This window comes from Coregonus clupeaformis, chromosome 31, assembly GCF_020615455.1.
Source record: "Coregonus clupeaformis isolate EN_2021a chromosome 31, ASM2061545v1, whole genome shotgun sequence".
In the NCBI taxonomy this organism is placed as follows: domain Eukaryota; kingdom Metazoa; phylum Chordata; class Actinopteri; order Salmoniformes; family Salmonidae; genus Coregonus; species Coregonus clupeaformis.
Window position 1 is genome coordinate 41,853,560 of NC_059222.1, and position 10,709 is coordinate 41,864,268.

The 10,709-nt window shown below is 44.1% G+C and overlaps 1 protein-coding gene across 1 annotated transcript in view; it reads left to right on the forward strand.

Annotated features, from left to right (window-relative positions):
- Positions 1-10,173, forward strand: part of LOC121547737 (dual specificity mitogen-activated protein kinase kinase 6) — a 52,277-nt gene extending 42,104 nt beyond the window's left edge. Inside the window, exons 9-12 of the mRNA XM_041859152.1 lie at positions 1,820-1,897; positions 4,201-4,340; positions 9,294-9,339; positions 9,643-10,173. Coding sequence (XP_041715086.1) covers positions 1,820-1,897; positions 4,201-4,340; positions 9,294-9,339; positions 9,643-9,720 — 342 coding nt within the window. The 3' untranslated portion in view covers positions 9,721-10,173. The remainder of the gene's footprint in view (positions 1-1,819; positions 1,898-4,200; positions 4,341-9,293; positions 9,340-9,642) is intronic.
- The last annotated feature ends 536 nt before the right edge of the window (positions 10,174-10,709 follow it).

The window sequence follows — 10,709 nt, forward strand, 5'->3', positions numbered from 1 at the left end:
ATGGGGGGTGGTGGAAGAATGATTACTTTAAACTATTCCAGGTATTCCTGAAAGAGGTAGGATTTCAAGTGTCTCCGTAAGGTGGTCAGTGACTCCGCTGTCCTGGTGTCGTGGGGGAGCTTGTTCCACTATTGGGGTGCCAGAGCACGAATAGCTTTGACTGGGCTGAGCGGAAACTGTGCTTCCGTGGAAGTAGGGAAGCTAGCAGGCCAGAGGTGTAGTGCCCTCGTTTGGGTGTAGGGTCTGATCAGAGCCAGAAGGTAAGGAGGTGCCGTTCCCCTCACAGCTCCGTAGGCAAGCACCATGGTCTTGTAGTGTGCGGAGGAGCGGGGTGACATGAGAGAACTTGCGAAGGTCGAACACCAGACGGGCTGCAGCGTTCTGGATAAGTTGAAGGGGTTTACTGGCACAGGCAGGGAGCCCAGCCAACAGCGAGTTGCAGTAATCCAGACGGGTGATGACAAGTGCCTGGATTAGGACCTGTGCCGCTTCCTGTGTAAAGTAGGGTCCACCAATCACGAGGAAGTGTGATGTAAACAAGGAGCAGATGGGGCGTGTGCGTCAATGCATCATGCTCTTCACAGACTTTGTGGCTGTGTTAATATCTAGTGGGAACCTGTTAACTCTGGTACCTTCTTGCTGTGGGCTCAAAACGAAACAGAAAATCATACCTGCTCTAATTGTGTAGAACCTCGTCTGTTCTCCTTTTAGTTTTGTCAACTTCTCTGCATGTTCTCTGTGAAGTAGGCTACGGGAGTTTGGTAACTTTTTCCACCTTGGCTCAGTGCTAGCGCGCTAGCTGACGTACATCTGGAATCTTATCTATTTTGGATTTCCCTGACTCTCCCTTGGCCCGGCGAAGCACCCGCCTCCCCCCCTTAAAGGTTTTATCATGGGATCAATCTGTTAATCTGCTCTACAATCTCATTACATTTTAGTTAGCTCTCTCTCTTTGCTTTTAATCTGTGGTAATGTTTTGTAAGTGTTAGTTGTGTTCTAGCTGGTCTCCAGTAGTTGGGCTCTAGCTTGCTGACCGTAACCGTGGTGGTTGGCTAGGCTGGCTAGGCTAATAGCTAGTTGGCTAAATATCTAATGGCTGGCTGGCTAAGATAACTGCATATAGCTAACATTCTTTGATAGCTGGTTAGATGGTGTTATGTATTTCCAAAACGTTGGTTTACTTTAATGTAGCAGTAAGTTGGGTGTTGATAGCAACTGGCTGACTCATGCACTGCTAACATAACGTTTGCAGGCTAGCAGGGCTAACGTTAGCAGGCTAGTTGGCTAGCAACCTTGCAAGTTGATTTGTAACAATAAATTCATAAAGTATTTGCTTGTAATGAAATTGAAACCAGTAGTCATCAGTGCAAACAATTAGGTTTCATTTGAAGTTATACATTTGAAGTTATTTCTGTTTACATTATAGGGATTAGGCTGGCTTAAAAAACATTTTCCGACATGACTTCTGATCGGTTTTATGTAAGAACTTGAAAAATAAAAAAAGTGAGATGCTCTTTGCATTGGGACTTTTGATGCGTATCCTAATGCAAATCCATATGTTATGTTTATGCTAGCTACCCTTTAATAACCCCAGTGTGCCCAAACAGTGTGTCCACAGAGCCTTGGATTGGCTGAGGCCGTTTCTAGGGCTATGGTAGCACTCAGAGAACAGACTAGGGCTGTGTGTGTTCAAGAGGTACAGATGACGGGGTGAGGTTGGGTCGTCTAGGACAACTAATGTCAGTTAGCGATGCTAAAGTGATGTCACCCGTGTCTCCTTCTCTGTGTGTGTTTGTGTGTGTGTCATTCTGTCCCCTAGCCGGAGAGGATAAACCCAGAGATTAATCAGAAAGGCTACAACGTCAAGTCTGACATTTGGAGTCTAGGAATCACTATGGTGAGTCTATTTTATATAAAAAAAATTTTTTAAAGTATTATTATTTATGCAGATTAATTTATTATATCAAAATTGTTATGATTATCACACTAGTAGGCCTATTATATTATGTATCAATTAAACTAGCAACCTCTGATACCGTAAGGTCAGATACAGTAACCACAGATCAATTATTTTATTTTATTTTTCCTGAATGATGTCTTCACTATATAACCAATACGTTGTGTACATTGCTAGTAATAGCCCTAAGTGGGCTGATAAAGTTATATTGAATTGAAATGCATTGTTGTGCATATACAGATGAAGTCGGAAGTTTACATACACTTAGGTTGGAGTCATTAAAACTTTCAACCACTCCACATATTTCTTGTTAGCGAACTATGGTTTTGGCAAGTCAGTTAGGACATCTACTTTGTACATGACACAAGTAATTTTTCCAACAATTGTTTACAGACAGATTATTTCACTTATAATTCACTGTATCACAATTCCAGTGGGTCAGAAGTTTACATACACTAAGTTGACTGTGCCTTTAAAAACAGCTTGGAAAATTCCAGAAAATTATTTAATGGCTTTAGAAGCTTCTGATAGGCTAATTTACATAATTTGAGTCAATTGGAGGTGTACCTGTGGATGTATTTCAAGGCCTACCTTCAAACTCAGCGCCTCTTTGTTTGACATCATGGGAAAATCAATAGAAATCAGCCAAGACCTCAGAAAAACAATTGTAGACCTCCACAAGTCTGGTTCAACTAAATCCTTTGGCGCAATTTCCAAACGCTTGTACAAACAATAGTACGCAAGTATAAACACCATGGGACCACGCAGCCATCATACCGCTCAGGAAGGAGACGCGTTCTGTCTCCTAGAGATGAACGTACTTTGGTGCGAAAAGTGCAAATCAATCCCAGAACAACAGCAAAGGACCTTGTGAAGATGCTGGAGGAAACAGATACAAAAGTATCTATATCCACAGTAAAACGAGTCCTATATCGACATAACTTGAAAGGCCGCTCAGCAAGGAAGAAGCCACTGCTCCAAAACCACCATAAAAAAGCCAGACTACGGTTTGCAACTGCACATGGGGACAAAGATCATACTTTTTGGAGAAATGTCCTCTGGTCTGATGAAACAAAAATAGAACTGTTTGGCCATAATGACCCTTGTTATGTTTGGAGGAAAAAGGGGGTCGCTTGCAAGCCGAAGAACACCATCCCAACCATGAAGCACGGGGGTGGCAGCATCATGCTGTCGGGGTTTTTTGCTGCAGGAGGGACTGGTGCACTTCACAAAATAGATGGCATCATGAGGAAGGAATATTATGTGGATATATTGAAGCAACATCTCAAGACATCAGTCAGGAAGTTAAAGCTTGGTCGCAAATGGGTCTTCCTAATAGACAATGACCCCAAGCATACTTCCAAAGTTGTGGCAAAATGGCTTAAGGACAACAAAGTCAAGGTATTGGAGTGGCCATCACAAAGCCCTGACCTCAATCCTATAGAACATTTGTGGGCAGAACTGAAAAAGCATGTGCGAGCAAGGAGGCCTACAAACCTGACTCAGTTACACCATCTCTGTCAGGAGGAATGGGCCAAAATTCACCCAACTTATTGTGGGAAGCTTGTGGAAGGCTACCCGAAACGTTTGACCCAAGTTAAACAATTTAAAGGCAATGCTACCAAATACTAATTGAGTGTATGTAAACTTCTGACCCACTGGGAATGTGATGAAAGAAATAAAAGCTGAAATAAATAATTCTCTCTACTGTTCTTAAAATAAAGTGGTGATCCTAACTGACCTAAAACAGGGAATTTTTACTAGATTACATGTCAGGAATTGTGAAAAACTGAGTTTAAATGTATTTGGCTAAGGTGTATGTAAACTTCCGACTTCAACTGTAGAACATGTTCTTCATGTTCAAGAAAAGCCCTGCCTTCTCTCAGTGAGAGATGATGACACACTACGTCTCTGCTCTAGACTAACTGGTGTCTAGACATTTTATTAGGAGAGCTGTTAAATTTTCCTAGCTCTCATTTGCACATCCTAAACTGCGTCACACCCAAGAACAGTTGGGTTTCAAAATAACATTTGATGATGATCCTCCAACTGCCTATGGTAGTTTTCAGAAATGTAACACTGTCTAGGGTCATACACCACTCAATTTCTGGCTTTTATGTACATATTTAGTTTTGTGCATTTTTATGTACAGTAATACAATGCTGCGTTCACATAGCCTGACCTCTATCGGTGCCCTGTCATGTCCTGTGCCCTGTCATATCCTGTGCCCCCATCCTTTTCAGATTGAGCTGGCCATCCTGCGGTTCCCCTATGACTCCTGGTGCACGCCCTTCCAGCAGCTGAAGCAGGTGGTTGAGGATCCGTCGCCCCAGCTCCCTGCTGACCAGTTCTCCCCTGAGTTCGTTGACTTCACCTCCCTGTGGTATGTTCTCCTCTCCCATAATGCTAGCCTGGTCCCATATCTGTTTGAGCTGTCTTTCCAACTCTATGGTCATTGTTATGCTTGTTATGACAGAGACAGTTGGAGTTGGAAAGACATCAGAAACAGATCTAGGACCATGCTACCTGTACATCATCTAGTTAGTCCCTCCAGGCTACCTATACATCATCTAGTTTGTCCCTCCAGGCTACCTATGCATCATCTAGTTAGTCCCTCCAGGCTACCTGTACATCATCTAGTTAGTCCCTCCAGGCTACCTATACATCATCTAGTTAGTCCCTCCAGGCTACCTGTACATCATCTAGTTAGTCCCTCCAGGCTACCTGTACATCATCTAGTTAGTCCCTCCAGGCTACCTGTACATCATCTAGTTAGTCCCTCCAGGCTACCTGTACATCATCTAGTTAGTCCCTCCAGGCTACCTGTACATCATCTAGTTAGTCCCTCCAGGCTACCTGTACATCATCTAGTTAGTCCCTCCAGGCTACCTATACATCATCTAGTTAGTCCCTCCAGGCTACCTGTACATCATCTAGTTAGTCCCTCCAGGCTACCTATACATCATCTAGTTAGTCCCTCCAGGCTACCTATACATCATCTAGTTAGTCCCTCCAGGCTACCTGTACATCATCTAGTTAGTCCCTCCAGGCTACCTATACACCATCTAGTTAGTCCCTCCAGGCTACCTGTACATCATCTAGTTAGTCCCTCCAGGCTACCTGTACATCATCTAGTTAGTCCCTCCAGGCTACCTGTACATCATCTAGTTAGTCCCTCCAGGCTACCTGTACATCATCTAGTTAGTCCCTCCAGGCTACCTGTACATCATCTAGTTAGTCCCTCCAGGCTACCTGTACATCATCTAGTTAGTCCCTCCAGGCTACCTATACATCATCTAGTTAGTCCCTCCAGGCTACCTGTACATCATCTAGTTAGTCCCTCCAGGCTACCTGTACATCATCTAGTTAGTCCCTCCAGGCTACCTATACATCATCTAGTTAGTCCCTCCAGGCTACCTGTACATCATCTAGTTAGTCCCTCCAGGCTACCTATACATCATCTAGTTAGTCCCTCCAGGCTACCTATACATCATCTAGTTAGTCCCTCCAGGCTACCTGTACATCATCTAGTTAGTCCCTCCAGGCTACCTGTACATCATCTAGTTAGTCCCTCCAGGCTACCTGTACATCATCTAGTTAGTCCCTCCAGGCTACCTGTACATCATCTAGTTAGTCCCTCCAGGCTACCTGTACATCATCTAGTTAGTCCCTCCAGGCTACCTGTACATCATCTAGTTAGTCCCTCCAGGCTACCTGTACATCATCTAGTTAGTCCCTCCAGGCTACCTGTACATCATCTAGTTAGTCCCTCCAGGCTACCTGTACATCATCTAGTTAGTCCCTCCAGGCTACCTGTACATCATCTAGTTAGTCCCACCAGGCTACCTGTACATCATCTAGTTAGTCCCTCCAGGCTACCTGTACATCATCTAGTTAGTCCCTCCAGGCTACCTGTACATCATCTAGTTAGTCCCTCCAGGCTACCTGTACATCATCTAGTCCCTCCAGGCTACCTGTACATCATCTAGTTAGTCCCTCCAGGCTACCTGTACATCATCTAGTCAGTCCCTCCAGGCTACCTATACATCATCTAGTTAGTCCCTCCAGGCTACCTGTACATCATCTAGTCCCTCCAGGCTACCTGTACATCATCTAGTTAGTCCCTCCAGGCTACCTGTACATCATCTAGTTAGTCCCTCCAGGCTACCTGTACATCATCTAGTTAGTCCCTCCAGGCTACCTGTACATCATCTAGTCAGTCCCTCCAGGCTACCTATACATCATCTAGTTAGTCCCTCCAGGCTACCTGTACATCATCTAGTCCCTCCAGGCTACCTAGAAATCATCTATCTAGAGAGCTTGCTGGAGTGAGACTCACAAGACAATTTCTCTTGACAATTTTTCCCCCGTTGTTGTAATAACCACAAGCCCTTTATGACCAGGACAGAATGCTATGCCTGGGTTCCACAAGCTACCCTCTGTCTTAATATTCTCTCTCACCAGCCTGTTATGTCCACTGTTAGGTCTTCACACCCAATACTTCATATCTACTCATGTTGTGTTTTTCCCTTCCCGTAACCCTGAATTGTTATGAATTTGTTTAGCATGTAGGCCTACGGTACAGAGAGATAAATGTCATTTTCCCCAACATTTTTAACCTTGCTCATCGGTTATCTAGGTCTGTTGTGTTGTACAATGTAGGCCCTAGTTTTACGGTCTTACGTCTGTCCAAAATGGAACCCATTACCTACAGTATGTGGTGCGCTATCTTTGGCCAGTGCTAACGTCTCTTTGGTAATTTGGTCACATACTGCTCATTGCGTATCCACATTTTAAGTACCATCTTTAAGTCCCGGCATTGCTCATGCGTGCAGGTATTCATCATTCATCTCATACCAGGATGTTTATCCCACGTTTAGCTGGGCTCTGTCATCATTTACCAGTAGAGCTGTGGTTCATTCAGCCAGGTCAGATGTTAAAGCAGGGCTTTCCAGCAGTGGATCAACAGCATTGTTTTATACTCCGGTGACTCAACTGTTTATCTGACCATTAGGAAATTGGAACACCTGTGCAAACCTCTCCTCTGGCTTGATTGGAGACTGTCCTTCTGTGAAAGAGGGGTCTATAAACATGTAAAAGGGGGCAGTGGGGATACTCGTACCTCACCCCACAATGTCAGGCATACACATACATACTAGAGCCCTGCACAGGCATGAATTTTAAGCCCTACCCAAAGTTCAGGCCCTACCCCAGCCATGCCCACAAAGTTCAGGCCCTACCCCAGCCATGCCCACAAAGTTCAGGCCCTACCCCAGCCATGCCCACAAAGTTCAGGCCCTACCCCAGCCATGCCTACAAAGTTCAGGCCCTACCCCAGCCATGCTCACAAAGTTCAGGCCCTACCCCAGCCATGCTCACAAAGTTCAGGCCCTACCCCAGCCATGCCCACAAAGTTCAGGCCCTACCCCAGCCATGCCCACAAAGTTCAGGCCCTACCCCAGCCATGCCCACAAAGTTCAGGCCCTACCCCAGCCATGCCCACAAAGTTCAGGCCCTACCCCAGCCATGCCCACAAAGTTCAGGCCCTACCCCAGCCATGCCCACAAAGTTCAGGCCCGAGCCCTACCCAGGCCTTATTACTTCTGCCAAATGAAAGGAAATCACAAATAACTTCCTTCGTTAGGATCCATTAGCTGCTGGTCTCTGTCTGTCCCTCGCTCCCTGCACTGCTCGCGCTGCTAGTCAGAGTGTGTGAGTATCCATAGCAACTCGCTCCCTGCACTGCTCGCGCTGCTAGTCAGAGTGTGTGAGTATCCATAGCAACTCGCTCCCTGCACTGCTCGCGCTGCTAGTCAGAGTGTGTGAGTATCCATAGCAACTCGCTCCCTGCACTGCTCGCGCTGCTAGTCAGAGTGTGTGAGTATCCATAGCAACTCGCTCCCTGCACTGCTCGCTGCTAGTCAGAGTGTGTGAGTATCCATAGCAACTCGCTCCCTGCACTGCTCGCGCTGCTAGTCAGAGTGTGTGAGTATCCATAGCAACTCGCTCCCTGCACTGCTCGCGCTGCTAGTCAGAGTGTGTGAGTATCCATAGCAATGGCTCCATCTTGGGCTGCTCAATGACGAGACTTGAGAGAGCAGTTAGCTGTTAGATCATTTTCGTCACTCTAAACTCCAACAACTCAAGGAAAGTTATTTTTTTTGGGTGAAATAATCTCTCCTGTCGACTCGGATAACGTTCTGATCTTATATTTGACGAGATTGAAGAACTTCTGACACCATGTTATGATCTTAGTCAGATATGACTGTACAAGCAAATGGCTCAGCTTCAAAATGTTAGTGATCAATTTGGTGATACCCAAGCCCTACCCGTACCCTTGATGAACGAACAGGCCTTAATGTCAGGGTCGGGACGGGTCCCTCCAGGTTTTTTACAACCAGAGTTTTACAACCAGAGTTTCAAGCATGGTTTAGTCACAGCTGCACAACAGAGTTCTTAAAGGGGCAATGGCGTCTTAAAAGGGAAATTACATACTTTGTAATAGAATCCCCAAAATTAAAATTTGAGTGAATAATAATTAATTATATATTCATATTTATAAAGCAGTTGTTATTAGGATGTGTCCAATGGGGTAAATGCAGATGGATAAACCCCAACTATGCTGCACGTTAGGCTAAAGGTGATAATGCTTATTGCTAATAGCACATCTGATAATATAGGCCATACATAGGCTATATTTTGTACATTTTATATGCATGTTCCAATATGTTAAAATAATTTTACCATCATTTTTAGCAGTATGTTATTGGGCCCATTTCTGGAGGTGGAAGTTGTATTTTAGATGGTGTCATTTTTATGTTAATACATTTTGAGGTAGAATGTCCTTTTAAAAAGTCACCAGAACTGAGCTTTTCAGTCCTTCTACATACAAATTATCTCGGGGAGGACCCCGGACCCTCTAAGCAAGGGGACTGGAATTGGGCAATCTTGCAGTTTAATACATGTACAAAATTAGCCTCTTTCCCTAAAAGCATGATGGTCATGACTTTCTTACATGAAAGGGGAGGTTAACTTGGCCCCAGACAATCAATCTGAGATCAACTTAAGTTTCAGTCATGTTTTTTTCTTTGCTTTAACCCCTGAGCTACTTTACTCTCACATGGCAGAAGGGAGGATAGATCACAGGCTGAACACTTTCTTCTCTCTCTCTCTCTCGCTCTCATTTCTTCTCAACTCTTCTTTTCAACCCCGTTAACAGTTCCATGTCCGCTTGCAGCTGATGCAATCATTCAGTCTGCCTTGAATAGGGAGTGGGAGACTCGTTACCACATATTACTTATCTAATCTTTTATCTCATTGGCCATTTCATTCTCAGCTTAAAGAAAAATTCCAAAGAGCGGCCAAACTACCCAGAACTCATGGTGAGTGTGTTTTGAACTTAGATCTCCCATTATGTAGACACACATTTATTTTATTTTTTTACTCTTAAGAAATGCTCAATAATAAGTGTCTTCTTGCATTTACCATCAGTTCACCACTAGATGGCAGACTTAGTCCAGTGATACATCATGTTTTGTGATCATCTCCCCACTTAATTTATATTTTTTATTCAATCTACGCTATTGATTATATATCAAACTGTTGTTGAGGATATTATTTTAATGTTATATTTGATTAAATCATTTAAATTGTCTTCTTGTCTTCTTCTCTTCTCTCCATCCCAGCAACATCCCTTCTTCATCTCCCATGACTCCAAAGACACTGACGTGGCTAGCTTTGTCAAGGTCATCCTCGGGGACTGACGAGCGCCCTAATCTAACCCAACACTCTGACCAATTGCCACGAGGACCTACAAAAAATAAAAGCACCCATCACAAACCCTATTACCTGCGGGAGTCCACCCCCTCCCTAGTCCCCGACCCCCGACCCCCGACCCCCGCCCTCTGGCACAGTGCAGATGGACATTAGAGGAACTCAGAGGAACTGAGTGAGAAGTTATCCTAAAGGATTTAAGGTCCTCACATATTAGATATGGGGAAAATGGGGAAATTACTGGAATTTTGAGGATTGGAGCACCGGCCCATATATAATCTGGATTAATTTAAATATATCTGTATGAAATGTGATTCCCCTCGACCTCTAAATTTGTCCCACCCTTGTTACTACTAAAACAGATTCCATTGTTAGATGTTAATGAATTAAGCAACGTGTGGATTATGCCCTGTCCTGTAGAGTACCACGGTATGAGTCATAATACCCATAAAACCTAGCAGTCAAACAGGGAAATAGTTCCAATCGTTTTTTCACCATTCATTTTTCCCCATAGGGGATTTTAGAAACACTTAAAATAAGGACTGTGTTTCGTGTAGGCTTACCATGGCGTGACGTTTTGATAACCATATAAATCTCTCTAGGACAAGGTGACTTTTATAAATATATTTGCCTCTATTTACCCCCCAAAAATGAAACGCTAATTAGCTGCTAATGTGGCTATCATAAAGAACTACAAATGCCATGATGATCTGGACGAGACTGCTTAATTGAGGCAAAGGTAAGAATCTCTGGATCACAGGAGGCTGCTGAGGGGAGGACGGTCTCATAATAATGGCTGTAATGGAATGGCATCAAACACATGGAAACCATGTGATTGATGTGTTGGATACTATTCCATTCCAGCCATTACTATGAGCCCGTCCTCCCCAATTAAGTTGCCACCAGCCGCCTGTGCTCTGGATTAACTATCTAATGTTTGCTAAATTTAGTAATGAATAAATTGGCTACATTTCTTTAA